At 42.0% G+C, this 25,249-nt stretch overlaps 1 protein-coding gene across 1 annotated transcript in view; it reads right to left on the minus strand.

The window, feature by feature from the left end:
• APG10 (Aldolase-type TIM barrel family protein) overlaps positions 1 to 25,249 on the minus strand; it is a 354,245-nt gene that overhangs the window by 170,194 nt on the left and 158,802 nt on the right. Inside the window, exon 5 of the mRNA XM_089447057.1 lies at positions 13,266 to 13,367. Within this exon, the coding sequence (XP_089303183.1) occupies positions 13,266 to 13,367 (102 nt within the window). The remainder of the gene's footprint in view (positions 1 to 13,265; positions 13,368 to 25,249) is intronic.

Below are 25,249 nucleotides of genomic sequence, written 5' to 3' on the forward strand. Positions count from 1 at the left end.
GCCATGGAACAGCCTTAGCTGCTTGCTATGGCTTGCAGCCTAGCAAAGCAGCTGACTGTAGCAATAGATTCTTCAAAAAGGTCTCATGAACCCTTAATTCATGCCCAGACATAATCTTGATACAACGTTGTCTTCTATACTAATTCAATCTGCATTTAGGGTCCTTATTTTGTTGAATTTTCTAAGTCTATCCGTTAGAAAATTAATCTGTATTCTGTTGGTTTATTTTTCTACTTGTAGATTCTGAACAAGTTATTTAAAACATTTAAATACCGAAATAAACACAATACAGTCACAACATCTACAAATCATCAACTGAAAGAAAACAAGCACACAAGTGACACTGTTATTTTTGGACAAATGTCCTCGGAAAAACCCAATGCAGGAAAACCAGTGCAGCTATTCAGAGGGTTATATTATTATGCAATCTTTTTGAGTACAACTAGGTGTCTAACCGGCTCACCCAACAGAGAAAAATACACGGCAGCAATACCTCTATATTCCGAAACAGGTATTCAGAAAACCTGTCCCACGAAACCCTCTCTGGCAGAACTGAAGCTCAGCGCTAGCCCTTCTGGCCTCTACGTCAGCACCAGGACCCTCTACATCAGCCCTCTGAGGCACTGCACAGCCTTTGGTACCCTCTGCGTCACCCCAACAGCCTCTATGTGCATGACGCAATCCCTCTAGCCTCTGTGTTGTCTCTGCTGGGCTCTGTGTAGCCTGGACTGGCTGCTGCTCTCGCTCTCTGCCTTTGCGCTGGTCTCTCAGTATTGTCCTGCCTCTCTGCCTCATACTCACTGCCCCTCGTTGTTGATCATTGATTCAACTTTGTTTAGCAACCCCGCTCTAGCAAAATGAATGACTGATCACTATGGTGTATTCTCCAATTGACCCTCAAGCTTCTTCTTATACTTTTCTCGTTGGTCCTTCAATGGTTGAGATTAAATCTCTAATCAACCGCTAAGATTAGATTTGGCTTGATCCATGACTTTTGGAACCTTCTAACCTAGTTTTTTATTAATACCCATTAATATTTTAATTTTCCTAAGTTTAGACTTAAGAACTCCATTAAAAATATTAATTATTTTAATATCTCCCAAACCGGGCACAATCCATCCAAACCATTTCTGGGTCTTGGAGATCTCATGTGCTTTAGCCTCTCCACCAATTTTCATGGCTACATCATATCCGATGCTACCCCAAATCAACATGTTTCAGTGTATATATTCATTGTTGATCATCTCTCCTTCGCTGTCATCGAACAGCAGATTAGAAGGCTACATTAGGGCTCCTTGATAGCCCTTGAGGACTGCGGATAGGGAAGCTTATATAGACCCCTATTTGACTGTGACTAGGGCTGGTTAAGGCCTCCTCTTCCCAACGTATAAGGATCCTTCTTCTTGCTACAAGGAACCCTCATTTGACTGCGGATTATGACACCTCCTAGCTGCATAGGCAGGTCTCCTTTTACTACATATAAAAGCTCCCTTTTACATAGGGGTCTCCTTTAGAACAGCATATGATTAGACCAGCGTTTAGGGCCTGTCTTGCATAGCTGATTAGACCTCCTTTATGCAGTCATTTAACAACATCTATAGGGCTACATCAGTCCCTCTATTCTCTGCAGCTAAGGCATAATATGACACCCCTGTCTCTACATCTAAATGTCTCACTTAGGACAGTGTTTAACTGTGATTCTATCTTCCCATTACTGTGTCTAGGGCACTCTAGAACAGCAGTATTAGACTTGCGTTTAGGTCACTTCCTCGTTGTGATATGGAAGCCTTCTTCCCTGACTGCGTTAGGGATTCTTCCATAACTGCGTATTAGACTTAGGGCGTCATTAGGCCAGCATATTAGACTCTTTCATGGCTACTTGTAAGACTCCTCCAAGACTGTGTAAAGGCTTCTTCATTGACTGTGTTAGGGCTTCTTCATTAGGGCAGCATAGAAGATTCTTCATGACTTCGTATAGGGCTAGGGCATCTCGCTAGGGTAGCATATCCTCTTTAGATCTCTCCTGCCACCAAAACCCAAAGACAAGTGGAGAGAGATCACAAGAGATGAGTGGAAAAATGACTTGAAGGCCACCTCTATTTATACTAAAACGTTGAGAACAAGTTGGGGCAATTTGGTTGCTGGCCGACCTTGACGAATTGTCACATAACACAAATAAATTCATATCTCCATGAATACATGTCGGAATCGGATGATCTTTAGATCAATCCTACACCTCTCAACGAGAGGAATCCAAGAAAAATATCAGCTGCCATAAATAAGTAGACCCACATGGAGTTTGGCCCTAGTTGTCAATTTTAACACGAATTAACACATTTAATTTAAAGAGCACTTGCAGTGTGCAAAAGAGAAAAAATTAAGAAGTCTGAAACAAATTGCTTTCCGGTTAATGCTTAGTTCGACGAGGAATGCAAAAAGGCAAGGAGAATGTGGAAAGAGTCAAACAAAGATAATGTAAAGCTCAAAGCTTACAAGCAAATATTAAGAAAGAAAAAGGCCGATTTCATGGTTTCAAGGAGGGAAGAAATAACTTTCCTTGGAAAAAATAACCCAAAATTATTTTGGAAGGAACTCCAACCAAGAAAGATACAAACTGAAAATAGTATTATAGCTTCTAAATGGTTTAACTATGCAAGACAACTCTCTGAGCATGATCCCAAGGTTGACCCTCCCCCCTTGGTCAACACTGATACTGAACTCTTCTCGGTGCAAGAAGTAGAGATCGGTATCAAGAAGTTATGTGTTGGAAAAGAAAAAGACTTAGCTGAATTCCAAGCAAAGTATCTAAAGTCGGGCTTAAAGATTCTTGCACCTCACATTACAAAAAATTTCAACAACATCATACAACAAGGGTTCCCCACAGATTGGACAACTAGTCTGGCAATACCTCTTTTCAAGAGTGGTGACGTCAATAATCCTTCCAATTATATGACCATAATGATAAACCCCTTGTTTGCAAAGTTATTTGGAAGCATGCTAGAAAGAAAAATCAGCAAGGGGGCAGAAAAAAAAGATAAGTGTGCTAAAGGGCAAGCAAGTTTTAGACCTAAACATTCCACAATTGATCATCGTATAACTTTACAGCACATCATTGAAAAAGTTTGGGAGAAAGGCTTTGTTGATTTCAGAAAAGTGTTTGACACAGTTCCTAGGGATAAGTTATGGCACAGAATGGAGGAACTTGGGGTTCCTAAACATTTGAGCGCAGTTGTGCATAGGTTGTATGAAGAGGTGAAAGTTAAAATTAGAACTTCAGCAAGCATTTCTGAAAGTTTTTGGTTTATATATCGACAAGCTTGAGGAGTGGTTAAATTCGCAGGGGGGGTAATGGTATCCATTTGGGCAAGTTTGTTATAAGGCTCTTTTTGTATGCAAATGACTTTATTTTGATTGCTAAATCTGCTCTTGGTTTGCATGAGCACTTACTATCCCTTGAGCATTTTTGTAAAAGGGTGCGGATGCAAGTCAATATTAGCAAAACGAAAGTAGTGGTTTTCTCTAAAAAAAAGAAAACATAACCAGCATAAGTTTTACTTTGAAGGCAGCATTCTAGAAGAAGTTGCAGATTACAAATACCTTAGAATTGACTTCAACGAAAATCTAAGTTGGGATGGTTGTAGAAAGAAAAGAACTTTGGGGGGTTGGAAAGCATTTTATGCTTTTCAAAATAGGTGTAGATAGGCAGAGTTATGGGACCGGAAAACCACTCAAACTCTTTTTGTGCTTCTAGTGATTCCGGTGATTCTCTATGGTTATGAACTATGGGTCAGCAATACATCCGACATGTAGTGGAAACAAATTGAGAAATTTCAAAAGCGTTTGATTACAAACAAATTCAAAATTAAAAGTGCAGTTCCTTATGCTATTTTGTTAATTGAAATAGGGATTGCTCCTATTGAAGCAATTGTCATGGTGTGAGCCATAAGGTATTTAAAAAAAATTGAGCAAATGGAAGAGGGCAGATGGCCTAAGGTTGTCTTTAACGACATATTGTGCAAAAGAAAGAAGACTTGGATGCAGCAAAATAACAAATGGTTTATTAAATGGGTATTTGCTTGAACATGTGTCCCATAAACAGTAAAGAGATAAAATCTTTTGTTATGGATAAATTCCACAAGCATATTTGGGATAAGGAGCTAGGGAGAAAGAAAAAGTATTATATTGAAGTGTTTAATCCCACTCATAATCATCAACAAAAAGTGTACATAGAGGCCAATATTTCTTGGAGAGCCAAAATTCTTATTGCTCAGTTAAGGACTAATTCTCATCAACTTTGCTTAGTTAAGGACTAATTCTCATCAACTCCGTTGTGAAACAGGGTGCTGGAAAAGGCCAAAATAAGTGTGGGAGTAAAGAGTATGTATTTTTTGTTCTTCTGGAAAAGTGGAAATGAAAAAGCATTTCATTTTAGAATGCAAGGCCAGGGAAAGTTATGCAGATATTCTGGCAGCTAGCTCTTGGGATAACCTTTTTATCAAGGGGTTTGTCGAGAAGCTGGGAGCATTTACTGTGAGGCTTCACAGGAAAAGGGCCAAATACATCAACCAGATGAAGAAACAATCTATCCCATAGGCTATTTTTAGCCTCGTGGATGTTAAAATAATTTTCTTTATTTCGTTCTATTTGAAATCAAATGTTATGGAATATTGTATAAGGTAATATGAGTGAGTGGGGAATGGACCCCACCTCGTTCTCCATTCTCTACGTATGATCAATACCAAAGGAAAATGCTCATGTGCCAAAAGAAACTCTACTCATAGGCCCAGTGAAAGTCTACACGCGGTTGTCAAAGGAATCTTAGCACGGATTTGATGGTTTAGTTAATGCATACAAATTGCATAAGGCAGCAAAAAATCCACGCAGGCAGAAAGACTCCACGCACATGCCCAAAGGAACCTCCACACAGATTGGTGGACAAGTAGTGAAGATTTTTTAATGCAGAAAATCAGGGAATTGTCTCCACTTCACGTTGGCATATTGCAATGATCTAGACGTTGTTCCGAAAGTCATCTCTAGCACTCACGCAGAGGAAGATTTATAGTCGATTTATTTTGAAGATTTGTTTGATCTTGTGTTACATTTGGCAACCTCAAAGGAGAAACTAGAAGCCTCTACGCACAGCAGAAAGGAGACACTTGTTTGACTATTCAAACTTGTTTGAGTTGGCAACTAATCTAGTGGGATATTTCTCCCACTCATCTCCACTTAGACTACACATGGTTGACAGCTCTCATACCCACCAACAGTGAAAGAGATACGTATAGCCAGGAGGAAGGAACACACACAACAGTTTATTCATAGATTTAGGTGGTTGTTATTTCCAGATTTGGTGGATGATTTGTCTCGAATTTACTTTAGTTTCTTCACACTTGTTACCAAGTTGCTCCACAGGGATCTATGCTCAACCAGAGAGGAGAATTTCACTACTACACTCAAAGGTTCATTGGACACTTGGTCAGATATCACAACCACTAAGTAAATTCTAATTTCCTTTAATTCATCATCAGCATGCCACTTCGTTGACCATATTTCATTGGGATCTGCTCCCAATTTTCTATAAATTGAGCCATTGAGCTCCTATTTTAGTATATTTTGTACTAGCTATTGTGCTTGGGAAGACTTTGCTCCTATCTACACTTGTGCTTCATATGAATAAAAGAGTCTTTGGGGTTCATTCATGGGTGTTTCTCTCTTGGAGGTTGTGCTTGGTTCAATGATGTTATACTTCTCTACTTATGCTTTATTTTGTTCAATTTTATCATATGCTTTATAGAGTTGTGAATGTACAATTATCTTATATTTATAGTTGTTTATTTGATATGCTCTAGGCTAGTCTATCTATTTTCATACAAATTCTAAAGTTTTCTTGTCATTTTGTATTGTTTCAATCCATATGAGCTAATGTGCATGTGAAGTTTTGTAAGGAACATCTTTAGATCAATTAGCAAGCGTGAGGGGAAGTCTTCAAGAGACCAACCCACTCTTGGCATAGCTCTCAAGGAGCTCCTATCGTTATTTGAATTTCATAAGTTTATCTTTTGAAAGTGTTTTGTTTCGGAGGGTCCCTTTTGACATAGTTTGTGCATAGGTCAATATTTCAATCAAATTTATCTCATAAACTCTTGTGCTTTCAATTTTTATCTAGCTAGTCAAGGGCTCTTTATAAGCTAGACAAGTGATGGGGTCTTTTCCCATCACTTGATTTAGTTTTTGTATATTATATTGTAGCATTATTACTCATTTTACATGCTCTTTTTCACACTAATTTTTGTTTTAGTTTTGCAGCCCTAAATTTTTTGTTGTAGGTTCTCTCAAGCTTCAAGTTCCATTTTCAAGGAGGTTCTGGGCATTAGGAGGGTTCGCAAAAAAGACTAGGTCGTGTATCGCTTTAGGAGCTTGTATTTCCTAATTGTAGCACCATATTCATCTATCTTGAGGCTCCATACTTGAAGGAAATTCCTTGTGGTTTCAAAACCTCATATTGTACTTTCATCAATTCCTTGGGTAGCTCTCAAAGAGCCATTAACCTCATTGTAAGCCATAATAATAAAAATTTATGTTTTTTGTAGGAGCGTGGGTTCTATCCATTGGCATCCTATCTCTCCATTTAGTGAGAGAGATAGGATTGATTGTTAGTTTTGACATTTCCATTTTTGTTCACATCTTATGCATGCTTTAAGTTGGAAATTAACATAACTACACATCACATTCCCCTTCCCAAAGTTTAATACAATTCACTTGCACCATTTACAATCGTTGCTACTAGTCTCAAATTTACATTTTCCTTTGCAAAGCAATTTATTCTCACTTTGTGCAAGCATCTTCATTATTTTGTTTAAGCAAACTTTGACATACTTGGCTTGGCTATTGTCTAAATCATTCATGCTTTATGGTTGTGCCACATTTCGATTTTGAGTATATTTGAAGCATCGTGTATTGGGCAAATTTATCTTTCAAGGCAATCATTTACTTTCATGTCAAGCAAGTTGTCTTTCATTTTCTCAAGTCAAAAGACATATATCTAGATATTTACCTTTTGTGACTGACCCTTATTAGTAACCTGTAACAGTAATCTTGTTCTTATGATATGCATGATGACAATGACCATAAATAATGCATAACAGAGATCTTGATATAACAATTATCCATATGTATGGTAGAGGTGTTAAAATTGGCAACTAGAGCCAAACTCCATGTGGGTCATCTTATTTATGGCAGCTGATATTTTTCTTGGATCCCTCTCATTGAAAGGTGTAGGATTGATCCAAAGATCATCTGATTTTGATAAGTATTTATGGAGTTATGAATTTATTTGTGTTATAAGACAATTCATCAAGGTCGGCCAGCAACAAAATAAACCCCACATGTGCTCAATGTTTTAGTATAAAAGGAGATGACTTGAGAGTCATTTCTCACACACACTTCTATCTTGATTTCTCTCCACTTGTCTTGGGTTTTAGTGGAAGAGAAATCTAGGAGTGGTAGCCCTAGAAGTTGGAGGAATGAGGCTGCCCTAACCGCAGTCAAGAAGAAGAAATACGCTGCCCTAATCTAGAAGAAGCAGTCATGAATACAAGCCCTAACAATATCAAGAAGGAAACCCTAACGCAGACCTAAAAGTCTGCCCTAAACGTTGATCTAATCCATCCCTAAACGCTGGTCTAATTCAGCCCTAACTACTGTCAAACAAGAGAGTCTTAGCCGCAGCATGAAGGGTCAAAGGGATAGCGTGTAGGTTGCCCTAGACAGCGTGAAGGGTTGTGTGGACAGCAGAGTCTTCGTCACCATATAAAGGGTCAAAGGGATAGTGTGGAGGCTGCCCTACACAGCGTGAATGGATGTATGGACAACAGCTTCTCATGGGAGGTAAGCTGCACTCTTTTCAAGGACTATTGCCGAGTTTAGGTGGTTGTTAGGGTACTATTGATGCCCTAACCAGAGTTGTAGAACTACAACAGTGCACCAGCAGTATGAGGATAATTTGATGATGAGAGTTTTGTTAGAAGAATCAGTGTAAGCATGTATAGCTTGGCAAACATGGCTAGACAGCATGGCAAGCATAGCAAGTTGTGATGGGACAGCAGTTGTGACTAGCAGCAAAGGTACATGATGTTGCAAACTCATTGGACAGCACAATGTTGGGACAGTAGCATGTTGGGACAGAAGCATGTTGGGACAGCACAATGATTAGGACATCTATGACATTATGTAGCAGTGGCACGATAGGACAGCAACAACAGCAAGTACATGGTGGCTGTACATAGTGGTATGGTACATGGGACAACTGTATTTAGTGCAGCAAGTTCATGGTGCTGCAATAGTGTGGTACATGGGACAACAACAACAACAAGGTGCAGCAAGCATAGTGCTGCAAACACATTGGGACAGCCATATGGTACTTGGTGTAGCAAGTACACAAAGCAGCAATGGTGCAACAAGCACATGGGTGACAGCATGGTGCAGCAGTGGCACAAGGTACAACAGTGCTAAACACTAGGACAGCAGTGCAGCATAAGGTGCAGCAGTATGATGTGTACAGCATGGTCATAAGGTCCAGCATTACGATGATGGGTGCAACATGGTGCAACACGGTGAGGTGTAGCATGATGACGAGATGCAACACAATGATAAGTGAAGGAGTCACCTTGGAGAATCAATTGAAGTAGCATGTCTTCAACTGATCTCATGTATCATCTTCTTAGCGATGATTTATGCTCTTATCTAGATAAGTCAAAGTGTTGACTTCTGTTGTAAATGTACTATCTCTCTCTCTCTCTGTTGAACTATTGAAGAACATATAAGAAGAATTGATCAAGGGTTTCCCCACATTGGGGTTTTGTCCCTGGCTAGCACCACATCTTGTGTCCTCTTGTCTTGGCTTGTCTTTTGCGATTTATGTTTATGTTCTATCTGCAGTTTACTTTAATGCTAATGTGATTGCTAATCTGGAAAAGATATTGAGCTAACTATGAAAATGTAAGTCACTTGACACGGGGATTCGGGATTCTTAGAATACGGGGATTCAAGAGTTGGATTTGGACACATTGACCCCCCCAAACAGGACACGTAGGATTCATTATATATATATATATATATATATATATATATATATATATATATTAAAAATTAGCTATTTCTTACACAAATTCTCATTAATGATACAAATTCATTGATTTCAAACATAGATCTTCATCTAGATGTTAATTTTATTGTTTACAAAGTAAGTTAGTAACATTATAGCATGCATAGTACATACAAAATTCAAATACATGTCACATAAATCATGATTCATAAATGAAAGACAACTTACAAGATAGTAAGATAAAGACACTGACAACTGTAGTTTTCTCATTAAGTCATCAAATCAAAATGTGTTACATAGGTAGTGCAATGCCAATGGAAAATAGAAATAGAAAATATAAAACAACTACATGTATATAAGCCTCAAGGCAATAGGTAGCCCATGACTCATGAGTCAACAATCCTCATAGTCATCATCAGAATCAGCATCAATGTCCTCATCATCATGGTCACCAAACTCACCACTACTCTCCTCTGCATCCTCCTCCTCCCTTGTATCCATAGTTGCCTCTGCATCTGCTGGTGTGGAGGATGACCCCTCTAAAATATCACTGTCATCATATCTAACACGCTCTAGCACTGGATCATTGAGATCCATGTTGGCCAATGCCAACTCAACACTGTTGTCTAGACCCATATCATCAGGAAAGACATCCCACATATTTGTCTTTCCCCTCAACCACTCTTCCCTCTGCCTGTAAATAAGACGAAGGTTGGTGTGCACATACACCATTGTCTCTGCCCTGGACTACTCAAGCCTGCTCTTTTTCACACTATACAAATTCCCATATGTGCTCCAATTCCTCTCGCAACAAGAGAATGAAGTCACCTGAGAGAGGAGCGTCATGGCCAACTACTGAAGAGAAGGGCTTGTTGCCCCATGATTTTCCCACCAAGAATAGGGATTTTTAGCCCCTCTGTCTCTAATCACATCATATCCTGCAAATCGACCAATGCCAGTGGAAAACTCTGCAAAGGCATCCTCCACCTCATCAAGCAATGCTCTATCCTGAAAAACCCGCCTGAATGCATCTTTCCTCCCCTGTGAGATTTCACCATCCATGTGAGGAGGGAATCTGCGGAAAGGTCCACCATTTAGCCACTCATGGCTATAGTATTTTGGGTTCAATGAGTGAGCCAAACAATGTAAAGGGTGTGCAATTCTTGTCCCATCTGCTGATAATAATATCACGTATAGTACCACAGAAGGCCTCTAGTGATGTCTCATACTCGGGGCACTCACTCTGTAGAATAATGCTCCTCACAGACTCAATCATGGAATCCCATCCCTCATAAACCTCTCCTAGGATGGGCTTGTCTGTATCTGCAAATCGAAGCAAAGAAATGATAGGTATTAGGGTCCATGATCTGAATAATTAGATCTACCCTCTCCCACCAAGCATCATCTAGCACTGTCCCTCACTCTTTTAGAGGCTACTTGATCTATCTTTCTCCAAAAAGACCAAAACTCAGAAATAACCATGGCCCCAAGAGCGGTCTTGACCTCCCTCAACCTCTTCAACATCATGAATGAAGAGGCAAACCGTGTCTCAGCAATCTTCAACAATGATAGATTGTTGTACTCCTTGTAGACAGTGAGGGCATTTGTATGATTTTGCACAAAGTTACGGATATGTTGTGCATCCTCAATAATGTTACCAATCCAAAGCACATCAGAAGCAATGGATTTCAATGCTAAGTTCAATGAATGGACAATGCAAGGTGTCCAAAACACTTGTGGATATTTAGCTTCCACAATCATGCCAGCAGCGTTGCAAACAGGTGCATTATCTGTAATGATTTGCACACAAGAACCAACACCTACATCTTCAATAACACTAATAAATAACTTACCCATAAATTGTGCATCCTTGTATTCTCCAAGTGTATCCACTGCTTTCAAGAAAACTGGACCATTCAAGGAAGACACCATGAAGTTGATGATTGGGTGTTGTGCTGGATCTGTCCATCCATCAGAAACAATGCTAACCCCAGATGTTGGCCATGATGCTTTAATAGGCTCAAGCATTTTTTGCACCTCTTTTTTTGCCTTCGTCAACAATGTGGTTTTAAGCTTCTCTGAACCAGGAGGCACATACCATGATGGAGACCGGTGAGTTAAAGCTCGACACATCTCAATAAATAGAGGTGAGCGTGCAACATGAAGTGATATGAATTTTTGATAGAAAAAGAAGGCAGTGGTGAGATCAAGCTCTTCCTGTTTCTCTTTTTGAAAAATCTTGTCCATTGAACCAAGTGAAATTGCTCTTCTTTTTGCTGCTTATCCCCCAATAGAACTCTCAAATGGAAATTTAGTGGTGCCTTTCCTCAAAAAAGGAAGGGGGTCTTCGTTCTTGGTTTTTCTTGATTTTGCAGCCACATTTGTCATACCAACAGTGAACTCATTTTCCATTTCATTCCTCTTTTGTAAAGGAACAGCTTTACAAGTTCCAATTCCACAACCTGGTAGAGTCAACAAATGGCCTTTCACATGGTAATATGTGTTTTTGAAAGAAATGTGACAAAAGTTGCATCTCCATTGCACATTGCCTCCTCCCTTCCCCTTGGTGCTTGTCCCATCCTCTCTTGTGACATATTTCCACAAGTGATATTTCTCAATGTTGTCTTTAGGTCCTCCTCTTTTCTCAACATTACTTGCAGCAGACTCTGATGAATTAGGGGAGGAGGGGCATCTCCAATGGAGACATTCTTCCCCTTCATTTGGCCCCTAACTGTTGCCCTTGATTGAGCCATGAACACTGTAAAAAAAATAAACAAAACATGCACAAATTTGTAAAAAAAAATGATATACAAACTGTTGTAATAGAAATGCAAAAAAATAGAGATGAAATGCACTTACCTGGTGTTTGAATCTCCTTGCCGAATGCTCCACACCCTTAGCTCCTTGCTCCAAACCCTTAGCTCCTTGCCCACAGCTCAATGTATGCAAAATTGAAAGAGAGAAATGGTAAATTACTGATAGAACAGCGCATTTTTATGCCCGCGGTTTCCCTTTTCTGGGGTTCAAATCTCAAAATCGTGACACGTGCGGGATTCGATCGTGTCACGTTAGGACACGACGTGTCACGTTCTAGGATTCGAATCACCATCGAATCGTGTCCGACTCGTGGGATTCGAACACGCAAGCCATTTTCAACGAATCCAGTTTCATAGATGAAAATTGAAATAAATTTCTCTAAGCATAGAACATACCTAAAATTAACAAGAGGTCTTGTTTTGCAGTAACCTTCTTGTGACAAAAATCTTGATATGATAGAGATAGCAGTGACCTTGACAGATGGGATAACTATAGTGATATTTATGTTAGTTATATGGCAGCAGCTCTCTTGGACTCATTTGATTATAAGAGGTGGGATCGTTCAGTTCACAAACGAAGTTGTGAACTGACTTGGATTGGCCCTAGGAAGCATGTTATGATTAATGTATCTCATTATGGATATATCTCAGTTGAACAATTGGTGTATATCTAATAGAAGAAGAAGAATTAAATTCCGGGTTTTCCCCCTTGTGGGGTTTTGCCCTGGTCTCCGACCAAATCTTGGTGTCTTTATTGTGCATGTTTTTCTTCTGTTGTTCCTTACTATTCTGCTGCATTGTTGATGTTATTGTTCTTTCTACATAAATGTTAATGATGTTATGATGTTATGGATTGAATGCAATACGTAAATGATGAAAAGTTTGTAAATGGAATTATCTAAAGCAAAGAACAATATAGCCCTAAGGAAAATTAACAAAACGAAAGGCAATTTAGTCACATTTGCAGGAAAAACAAGTGTATTGTAGATCAAAGCTAGCTTGCAAGCAAAACAAAGTGGCAGCAATCTAAATTAAATTTTGAACAATTGGGATTTTAAATGAAAAGAATCTATTTGCAGAAGTTTAGTTTAAAGAATCTCAAATTAGGTAAGAAGATTATCAAGCAATAGGAGTAAAATCCACAATATTAAGATGATTCATGCAGGCTAACACATTTTTACCTAATTGCAACATACACCATTCCAACTTTCACATTATCTTTTATAGCATGACGCTAGCCGAGCATGGCATCTTCATATGAAGTATAAACTAACAGCAAAAATAAAATATTTCAAAATTAAACATGGGACCTATTTATAGAAATGATAAAAACGGATTCTGAATACCTTTTTTCTACAACTAAGATCCAAAACCAGCTTTGCCTTCCCAACAACTCGCACCAAATCCTTGAGTCTTTCTATGTCCATTTTACCATCATTAAATACATACTGCACAAGCAAAATAAGATATACTTAGAAAAGGCAAACTCTTGCAATGTCGAATAAAGATTAAGAAACTAGACAAACCCATGGTAGTGTTCTAAAATATTTTATAACAAAATCTAGCACTAGCACCTTTAAATGTATTAATGTTTTTAACCATTAACAAAGAAGCGAAGGAATTGAGAAGGAGCTCATGTAACTGCCTAAAGAATGTTCCACACACAACCAAATGTATTAAAGACAATAAAATGCATGCACCAAGTGTTGAGAATGAATCTGTTAGACATTCTAATGCCTGTTTTATAAATCCTTAAATCATCGGGTTCACATGTCTTAAGTTGTAAATTTATGTTAAAGACCAAATAAAGTGTATTGCTAAAAAAATGACATGTTGGAACAAGTTCCTAAGTTGTAAAATAGAGATCAATTCTTCACAAGAATAACATAATGTCTCTACGTGTAAAACTATATATATACCACAAAAGTATGATATAATACTCATTTATGCTTCTGTATATATTCTGCCCACATATTTGTTGATTATTTTTAAGTCGTATCACAGCAAGTACAAGCTTGAAGGTGACGAAGAACCGTGTTGGGCAAACTCTAGCACATAAAGAATGAGAGACAACATCAGAGATTGACAAGGAATCAAGAAATGTTGAAATATTGTCTAAAAATCAAATATTATGATAAGGTAAGTCATAATACTTTTTATAGAAGGGAAAAATTGAAGAGAATAAAAGTGAACAATAAAATTTTAAAAGTTAAATTTTAGAGTTTATTTAATTTTTTCAATACAAAAGGAGTAAATATGCCACAAAATATTTGGCAGTGTCGTTAACAAAGAAAAGAAATGCACATAGAAAAAACAGAGAAAAGAGATGGAAGAGAAAAGATGGGAGGCAATGAACATGTTGATTTGGGGTAGCATTGCATGTGCTCTAGCCATGAAAATTGGTGGAGAGGCTAAAGCACATGAGATCTCCAAGACCCAGAAAAAGTTTGGGCAGATTCTAACCGGTTTGGGAGATATTAAAATAATTAATATTTTTAATGGGTTTCCTAAGTCTAAACTTAAGAAAAATAAAATATTAATGGGTATTAATATAAAACCGGGTTAGAAAGTTCCAAAAGTCATGGATCAAGCCAAATCTAATCTTAGCCGTTGATTAGGGATTTAATCTCGGCCGTTGATGGACCAATGAGAAAAGTATAAGAAGAGGCTTGAGGGTCAATTGGAGAATACAACAGAGTGATCAGTCATCTCATTTTGCTAGAGCGAGGTTGCTAAGCAAAGTTGAATCAGTAATCAACAACGACGAGCAGTGAGTATGAAGCAGAGAGGCAGGGACAATACTGGGAGACCAGCACAGAAGTGGAGAGAGCTAGAGCAGTAGTCAATCCAGGCTGCACAGAACCCAGCAGAGGCAACGCAGAGCCCAGAGAGACTGCGTCATCCACGCAGAGGGCAGAGGGAGTGACACAGAGGCTGCGCAGTGCCTCAGAAGGTTGACGCAGAGGGTCCTAGGGCTGACGCAGAGGTTAGAAGGGCCAGCGCTAAGCTTCATTTGTGCCAGAGAGGGTTTCGTGGGACAGGTTTTCTAAATACCCTTTTCTGGATATAGAGGTATTGCTGCCATGTATTTTTCTCTGTCGGGTGAGCCAGTTTAGGCACCCAATTGTACTCAGATAGACTGCATAATAATAAAACCCTCAGAATAGCTGCATCGGTTTTCCCGCATTGGGTTTTTCCGGGGACATTTGTCCAAAAATAATGGTGTCACTTGTGTGCTTGTTTTCTTTCAGTTGATGATCTGTAAATGTTGATACTGTACTTGTGTTTATTTTTCAGTATTGACATGGTAAATAACTTGTTAAGTAATTAAACAAGTAGGTGAAATAAATCAAATAGTACAGGAAGAATTTCTAACGGGTTAGACTTATAAATTTCAACAAAACATAAATGGGTGTCCAAGAACCCCAACCCAAAGAAACACAGTGTAGTAACGCTAAAAAAAGCCAAGTAAAATTTGCCAACAGCAGCAACATACATCCACAACAGATAGCAAAATCTCATCTAGAGACACTAATGGGCAGAGTTTCTGAAATCCTAGAGATAAACATGCACTACGGCTAAAAATTGCATGAAGGCCATTACATTTTTGGAGTGAAATCAACAAAATTTTATTTTCTGAGGAATATTCAGATTGCAACATAAGGACAATTGATTGTGTTACCACAAAATCTGTCATCCCGAATGTGTAAAAGCCCCAAGAACCTAGATGATAGATTTGGATAACTCGAAGACCAACCACTGTCACCATACTCTTTAGGTTGGCTCTCCTCCAGCCCAAGGGAGGCTTCCCTAATTAGGATTGCCCAAATTATAGGGAAATGGAGTGCAAAGATAGTTTTGAGGGTAAAAATTCCACCCATAAAATTTTAAAAAGTTGCAGAAAGAAAAGTTGATGGTAAGACTAGAGATTAGTGCCTAGTCCACTAAGTGAATGGGGTCATAACAAAGCTCAAAAGAAAGTGTCATGTCCCTTCTCAAAAACATTAGTAACAAGGTGCAGCTACACAATTTTGGCACATTTTTTACTTAGGAAAAGGGCCCCACATTTCGACTTGGGGACTTTGGGGCTAATTTGACTTTATTTAGCAGTTAGTGGAATGTGGGGGCCACCCACATGAGGAATTCGAACTAGCCATTCGATATGTTTGGAGGGAAATCGAATGGGTGGATGGAGGGGCCCACATGAGGCTAAGGAGGCCCAAGGAGATATAAGGAGAAATTAGCTCTCATTTTGGATCATCTTTGACATTTGCAAACAAATACAAATATGTTCACTATGTTGTTTAGCGAGTCTACCGGTTGTTTAGACACGAGTCTCTCACGCAGGAGATTCAACCTCTACTTCGGGGGACTTGCTTGCCCTACGGACGCTGTTCTATAGGAGTTTTCAGGAGTTCCGGGGCAGCAAAACACATCAGTGACCAATGCAAAGAGGGGAGTGTGTATTTCTAGGCAGCGAGGAATCACGCAGAGGGAGTTTGAGACCAACAGGGACCTCATTGCTTGTCGGCAGTTCAGGGAGTTGAGGTAGCAGCATTGGGTAGGCATTTTCACTGGAGCTTTCAGCTAGCTGAGTCAGCATACCAGCAATTCGCATTTCTAGGCAGAGGGACAGCGCAGAGGCCACTCAGCAGAATTTCGTGGTGTTTGGGAGCAGTTGATCCTGGCCAAGAGTTCATCCGGAAGTTAGGAGTTGGATAGCAGGGGTGAACCTAGCATTTTGGAGGAGTTTGCAAAGGGATTTGCAGGCAGTTTCCAGCAGGTCGAATTTGGCAGCCATAGCTAGGGTGAGGCTCCAAGGGGGTCGAAAAACAGAATTCAAAACCAGCCAAATTCCCTTCTGGGTTTTTCTGGGTTTTGGCCAAGGAGTCCGAGGTTAAAAGCATATAAATTTCTGGGCAGCTTTAGTGCACTTTCCAGCCATTCGAAATTCAGCAGTGCATCAGCTTTCTGGGCAGCAGTGCAGATTGGTGCAACAGTTGGGCAGCCTTCAACGCAACCATTTTCCTATTTGGGTTTGGTCTTGCTTGTCCATTGAGACAAGCCTAGATGCACCATTCCACTATCTATTGTATTTAGCTCATAGAAATATAATAAAATGGCTCAGAAGTTCTTCATTTGCAGTTTTTCTATGGGTGTTTGATGAATATTTCGTTTTTGTATTTTGTTGCGTAGAATATTTGTTGTTATCACTTATATTTCCTATTGAGGATCATTACAGTGGTATTAGAGCCTAGTTCTTGGCTCAACTGTGGGGATTGTCTCCTATGAGAGAAGGGGACCAGCAAAACATCATCTACCGTAGACAGAGGTACAAAAGCAGAGAAAGGGAGTTAGAGATTACTCCAGACATGGAGGACAGGGGGAAAGCAATAACAGAATAGGAGGAAATGACAGAGCCCAAGAGCAGGGAGGAGATGGCTTTCGACAGCCTCCTGACGATCTTGAGTGACTTGGCCAAGGGGCAGAAAGACATGCTAGAGGAGATCAAGTCACAAAACAAAGAAAGGACCACGCCTAGAGGGTTTCCATGTGGGGAAACTTCTGGGGCCTCTCAGCAATTCAATCATCCCTCACCAGCAGTGCAGCGCCCTTCAGTCAGTGTGTCGACTCGAGCTACACTACCTTCCTTCGTGCCAGTGGCACAAATCGAGCCAGCAAGGGAGGAAGACCCCCCTCGGATTGGAGATTACTCCAGAAAAGCACTCTCCTTCAAAGATTATTGCAAGCTCAAGCAGAGTGAGAAGAACAAGGGGTACAGAGGACAAGGGCCCCAGAACTACGAGTTGCAGAGAACCATAGGGAGGATGTATTTCCCTACTTTTGATGGCACTGCCAAGTGCACAGCCAGGCCTTGGGTTGAGAAGGTGGACACATACTTCCAACTCAACTGGATGACAGAGCAAGAAGCCATTAAGATGGCCACGCTGTACATGGAAGGGGAAGCCCATGATTGGTGGTTTCATGGCTTGACAACCCTAGGGCATGCCCACATAGTTTCTTATGAGGACTTCACCAAGACGGTGGTGGAGCGATTTGATCAGAGGGATCAGGAGGCTCATTTCCGAGAGTTGACCCAACCGCGCCAAACAGGCAACCCGGAGCAGTACTTTTCATATTTTCTACAAGTGCTAGTGATGGTCCCTAATCTATCCGAGGCAACGTGGGTGTACACCTTCATTGAGGGCTTACTTGAGCCCCTGCGTGAGCTAGTGAAGTCACGCAAACCTTCCACGCTGCAGGAAGTAATCTTGTGTGCCAAAGATTTGCAAGGGGCCATCCCCAAGACTAGAGCACCGTTTCCTACATGAACCCCTTTTCCACAGAAGGGGCATGAGACTAGACCTCCACCTTAGAGAACCACACAGGGGAGGGGGCAGTTAGATGAGGAGACACAGAAGGACCTCTGGAGGAGGAAGCTGTGCTTCACATGCAGAGAGCCCTGGGCACCATGTCATCGTTGCATTGTTGGGACAAAACACTACATTGAGGTTTTTTCTGATAGTGACTAGGAGGGCAAGGTGGAGCAGGATGACGGTGGGGAAAATGGTGGGAGTTTGACAGACATAGGGCCACCATCACCACCTCCACAGGGTGAGCCATCCCTTGCCCCACGAGGGGGAGTTCTCGCTTCCTTATGTGGGATTCCCAAATTTTTTACACTAAGGATCAAAGGCACTATACGAGGACAGAGGGTGTCAATGCTAGTGGACAATGGGGCTACCCACAATTTCATAGATGCCCATTTGGTCCAGAGGAGGGGCCTCACCACACTAGAGTTTGAGGGCTTCTCAGTCCTAGTACCAGGTGACCGTACCAGATATGTGCCCTCCTTGATAGTAGTTATGGGGAACTACTCGATGACAAACCACTTCTTTGTGGTCGATGTGCTAGACACCAACATGGTGATGGGTGTCCAGTGGTTGTATTCCCTTGGGCAAGTCACGACGGACTGGAGAAAACTAGAGATGGAGTTCATGGGGCCAGATGGCAAACTGGTAGCCTTGAGAGGCATACAGTCTTATCCACCTCAGACAGTGTCAGCCCACAGGATGGAGGCAGATTTATGTCATGGGGATATTGCATGGGCAGCTGAGCTAAGGGTCTCAGAGGCTGGGGGATAGGCGCAGCCACCACTAGCAGACATATAGGCTTTGCTGGACAAGTATGCAATAGTGCTTGGGGACATTCCACTAGGGCAGCCACCAGATAGAGGATTTGAACACACCACTGAATTGGAGCCGAGTGTACAGGCAGTGATCACTACTTACAGGCATCCCAAAGCCTATAAGGACGAGATAGAGAAGGCCATCCAGGAGTTGTTTGCATTGGGCCATATCAGGCCAAGTTCTAGTCCTTTCGCTTTTTCAGTGGTGTTGGTGAAGAAGAATAGAACCCTTCGGATGTGCATTAACTACCGAGCTGTTGGAATTTCTAAGTCTAACCTGTTAGAAACCCTTCATGTACTTTCTGATTTATTTCTGCCTACTTGTTCTGATTAATTAACAAGTTATTTACCATGTAAATACTGAAAATAAATACAAGTACATGCTCAACACATTACAGATCATCAACTGAACGAAACAAAACAAGCACACAAGTGACACTGTTTTTTTTGGACCAATGTCCCCGGAAAAACCCAATGCGGAAAAACCAATGCAGCTATCTAAGGGTTTTAATTATTAAGCAGTTTCATAATACAATCTGGGTTCCAAAACTAGCTCACCCAACACAGAATAATCTCGGCAGTAGTACCTCTCAGTCGGAGAAAGATGTTCCGATTGAAACCCCAGATAAACACTCCGACAACTCCCACCTCCAATCTGCCCCACAAAAACCCCAGTGTCTGCCTCTAGGGACTACGTCAGCCCTTCCTGGCCCAACGTCAGCCCAATAACCCCTGCGTCAACCTCTAGAGGCACTACGTCAGCCTCTAGAGCCTCTGTGTCACCCACGTCTCAGGCACTATGCAGCTCCTGGCTGCTACTCTGATCACTCTTTCGACTTCCTCAACAAACCCTGCCCCAGAAAATCGAAACCTTGATCAACTCAGTGTATTCTCCAAGTGACCCTCAAGCCTCCTCTAATACTTTTCTCGTTAACAAATCAACAACCGAGATTAAGTCCCCAATCAACGACTAAGATTAACTCTGGCTTTATCCATAACTTTTGGACCCTTCTAACACAGTTTTATATTAATTCACATTAATATTTTACTTTCCCTAAGTTTAGACTTAGAGACTCCATTAAAAATATTAATTATTTTAATATCTCCCAAACTCTTTAGAATCTGCCCAAACCATTTCTGGGTATTGGAGATCTCATGTGCTTTAGCCTCTCCAGCAATTTTCGTGGCTAGAGCACATCCGATGTTACACCAAATCAACGCTCCCTCTTAGCGAGGACTGTGCTCTAGTAATACTCCTCACTGGGAATCACCCTAATCATCCAGCATTGCTCCCTGTGCTAATGCTAGGTCTGCTGCCCAACATCCTCTACACTGCTACATCATCTACTGCTACCCATGGCCCTGCCACTGCCACTGCTGCATCTGTACGGAAACTCTCTCTCCATCCATGTTGTTGCCCATGGCCCTACCGCTTCCACTACTGCAGTCTGCAACCCCTCTCATCATGCTGCATCGTGTTGCCCATAGTACTGCCACTGCTAACTGTTGCACTGCAACTCAGTTACTGAGAAGTAAGTAACTGATCTCCCAACTCTGACATCTCCGTCAGGTTAGAAACACTCCCGATGCTGAAGCTCCCTTTGTTACTAACAAGTGCACCCTCTCTGACCTCTGCATTGCTGCATCAACTATGTGCATCTCGCACTGCTGCCTCACGCAGTCCTGGGACTCATGCACTATAGCTCCCTCTGTCGCTCCATCCGCATCCATATCTACCGACATCTACTAGCACTGCCACTCCTCTTCGAGGCTCTCGTAGCCAGGTATAATCCGAGAGGTTGGGTACCTCAAGGGTCCTGACCCTCATCGCCTGTAGTCTGTCTAACCACAGCTCAATGTCGCCCCACTTCCTCTCAAGTGGCGCATGAGCACTCATTGCACAGTCATCATTTATCTCCACTTCCTTCTCCGCCCTTGTTGGCGTTGCCTTGGTCTCGGAAGCCTCTCCTTTGTTCTTCTTCCTTGGACACTGGCTCGCATAGGGACCCAGTTCCCCACAGTTGAAGCATTTGACCTTGGAGAAGTCCTTCTTCTTCCGTTTCTCCTGCTTTCCCTCCGATGCTAGGGCAGCATCCTCCTCTTCCTCCTTGATTTCGACCCCTTTGCCACTAATTCCCGCCTTGCTTAGCCTTCTAATCACTTCTTGGCGAAGAGCCGCCCACATTTCCTCCCAATCTGGAAGGGTCTCCCTGCCCAGTATGCTCTTGACAAACACCTCCCAGTCTTCTGAGACTGCGTTCAGGGCTATTCTCGCCATCAATTCTTGATTCGGCGTGGCCCTTATGGAAGTCAGCTGATCCCAGATCTCCTTCAATCAATCGAGGAAGATGTTGATCTATTCTCCCTTCTGCATTTGGTATGACTGCCGCTGATTTTCTAGTAGCATCTTCCTCTACATGGAAGTATGTTGATACAACTTCTTTAGGGACTCCAACATCTCATTTGTCGTATTCTTCTCAGCAATGTGTGGTCCTACATGGTCCTTGACCCCATCAAGGATGATGCTCTTGGCCCTCGCCATTGTATCCTCGTACTTATCGTTATCAGCTGGGTCAACTAGGACCGCTATTGTCCTCAAGGCGAACTGCTTGAGACGGTTCCTATCTAGAACGGATAAGATTTTGGCCTTCCAGACTACGAAGTTTGAGGCTCCGTCCAGTGTGTCCGGGTCTCTGACCCTGTTCACTGCCATCTCACTGCTCCTCTACTCCCTCTGAGCCTTGATTTCTCTCCTGGAAACCCCTCTGCCAATGTCAAGATGCCCCCATCCCGATCCTTAGTTCAACTTCACAACTGATCCGGATTTCTTGGCTAGAAATCCTCGGTAGCAACTCCCTCCTCCTTCGTCTTGCCCTGTTAGGTACTGTTCTCACTACAATACCCCACCAACTTCACTCTGCAACTTACCCACAACCTCCTAAGCTCCAGCAAACTGAAGGTTAGAGCTTCTAGGCTTTGCACACTCCCGGCACTAGCAAAATCCGCACATCCTGGCCACGGGCGTCAATCCTCCCTGACTGAGAAAGATGACCGGGCACTGCATAGCTCAAGTCTACTCCCCTCTGCCACTGCGTTGATCCTCTTCCCAGCTCAAACTTGATGGCGTAGGCACTGCGTCACCCCTTCCTTGCTGCTTCTCTGCTAGGAACAGCTTCTGCCACTCGGGACAATTGTTTTCTATTGCTACTACTCTACTCGGATGATGCCCTCAGTTCTCCTGTGATCTGCAACCACACTCTTATACTGTGTTGGAATTTCTAAGTCTAACCCATTAGAAACCCTTCATGTACTTTCTGATTTATTTATGCCTACTTGTTCTGATTAATTAACAAGTTATTTACCATGTAAATACTAAAAATAAATGCAAGTACATGCTCAACACATTACAGATCATCAACTGAAGGAAACAAAGCAAGCACACAAGTGACACCGTTGTTTTTGGACCAATGTCCCGAAAAAACCCAATGCGAGAAAATCGATGCAGCTATCTGAAGGTTTTAATTATTAAGCAGTTTCAGAATACAATCTAGGTGCCAAAATTAGCTCACCCAACAAAGAATAATCTCGGCAGTAGTACCTCTCAGTCAGAGACAGATGTTTCGGCTAAAACCCCGGATAAACACTCCGATAGCTCCCAGCTCCAATCTGCCCCACGAAAACCCCAGCGTCTGCCTCTAGGGACTGCGTCAACCCTTCCTAGCCTAGCGTCCGCCCAATAATCCCTACGTCAATCTCTGGAGGCACTACGTCAGCCTCTAGAGCCTCTATGTCACCCATCCTGGCTCTCTGAGGCATTGCACAGTTCCTGGCTGCTACTCTGATCACTCTTTCGACTTCCTCAGGAAACCTTGCCCTAGAAAATCGAAATCTTGATCAACTCGGTGTATTCTTCAAGTGACCCTCAAACCTCCTCTTATACTTTTCTCATTGACAAATCAACAGTCGAGATTAAGTCCCTAATCAACGGCTAAGATTAACATTGGCTTGATCCATGACTTTTGGACCCTTCTAACACAGTTTTATATTAATTCACATTAATATTTTATTTTCCCTAAGTTTAGACTTAGGGACTCCATTAAAAATATTAATTATTTTAATATCTCCCAAACTGTTTAAAATCTGCCCAAACCATTTCTGGGTATAGGAGATCTCATGTGCTTTAGCCTCTCCATCAATTTTCGTGGATAGAGCACATCCGATGCTACCCAAATCAACAAGGGCCCTCAACCGAAAGACTCTAAAGAACTTGTACCCTATTCCCCGCATTAATGAGCTGATGGATGAGCTTAGAGGAGAAAAGTACATCTCTAAGATTGATTTGCGTTAAGGGTACCACCAAATCAGGGTGAGGGATCAGGATATCCCTAAGATAGCTTTTCGGTCCCACTATGGACACTTTGAGTTTCTGGTCATGCCATTTGGGCTGACCAACACTCCGACCACATTCCAGTCATGCATGAACCATGTCTTCCGGGGAAGTTGAGGAGGTTCGTGCTAGTGTTCTTCAATGACATTCTGATCTACAGCTGGACATGGGAAGAGCACCTCCAACACTTCAAGGAGGTATTGCGCATTTTGGAGGAGTATCAGTTCTATGCCAAGCTCTCCAAGTGCGAGTTTGGGTTGACAGAGATGCTCTACCTAAGGCATGTCATTGGAGTAGATGGGGTGAAGGTCCACGAGGAGAAGATTCGGGCCATCCGGGATTGGCCAGTACCCCAAGACATGACTACGCTGAGGGGCTTCAAGGGGTTCTCCCAGTTGGCAGTGCCTTTGACTGACTTGACCAAGAAGGCGGCCTTCGCATGGACTGATGAAGCACAGGTGGACTTTGATCGCCTCAAAGAGGTGATGAGTAGTTTCCATGTTTTGGCACTCCTGGACTTTTCCCAGCCATTCACGATGGAGTGTGATGCATCCGAGGTAGGAATTGGAGCAGTATTGTCACAAGAGGAGCATCCCATAGCTTTTGAGAGTCGAAAGCTCCTACCGCATGAGTCGTCATATTCCATATATGACAAGGAGATGTTGGCCATTATGCATGCGTTGGCCAAGTTCCGCCAGTACTTGGTGGGCAACCAGTTCCGAGTGAAAACTGATCACAACAGTGTTTGACATTTCATGGGGCAGCAAGGCCTCAATGACAGGCAGCAGGGATGGGTCAACAAGGTGTAGGCCTATGACTTCGATATAGAGCATGTGCAAGGAAAGCAAAATGTGGTGGCCGATGCTCTATCTCGAAGGCCAACTGGGTTATCTCTCATGAGCATCTACCATGATTGGAAGGCTCAGTTGTTGGTGGAGTAATCTAAAGACAGGAGGGCATGCGAGGTATTGCAAGGTACACACGCAGATGAGCATTACCATGTGATGGATGAAGTCATCTATTACAAGGGGCGCATTTACTTAGTGCCCAACTCACAGTTGACGAAGAAGGTACTCCAAGCAGCCCATGATTCACCATTGTCCAGACATGAGGGGTTCTGAAAGACTTATATGGTTGTCCGAGAGAGATTCATGTGGAAGGGCCTCAAGGAGGATGTGTTGCAGCACGTACGAGAGTGTGAGGCTTGTCAGAGGAACAAGAGGGAGCTTACCCACCACGCAGGATTGCTACAGCCACTTCCCATTCCAGTGGGGAAATGGGAAAGTATTTCGACGGATTTCATCACAGGGCTCCCCACAGTGCGGGGGGAAAATTGCATATATGTATTGGTCGACAGATTGACCAAATTTTCCCACTTCTTCGCAATCCCCACCAGGTACACGGCTACACAAGTTGTTGAGTTGTTCTTCCGGGAGATTTTCAGATTGCATGGGCTCCCCAAGAACATAGTGAGTGACAGGGACAACACATTCATGGGAGGAACTCTTCAGGTCGGTTGGGACAGAGCTCATTCATAGCACTAGTTATCGCCCTCAGACAGATGGCCAGACAGAGAGAGTTAATTAGTGGTTGGAGGAGTACCTGAGGAACTACGAGACAGGTCAGTAGAGGACGTGGGTTCGGTGGTTGCATCTGGGCAAGTACTGCTACAACACCACGCACCACATGTCCATCGGTATTACTCCTTTCCATTCCCTTTATGGATATAATGCATTGACTTTTGCTAATATTGT

Source organism: Pinus tabuliformis, chromosome X (assembly GCF_031772625.1).
Source record: "Pinus tabuliformis cultivar Carrire ecotype Pingquan chromosome X, CPIR1, whole genome shotgun sequence".
NCBI classification, from domain to species: Eukaryota; Viridiplantae; Streptophyta; class Pinopsida; order Pinales; family Pinaceae; genus Pinus; species Pinus tabuliformis.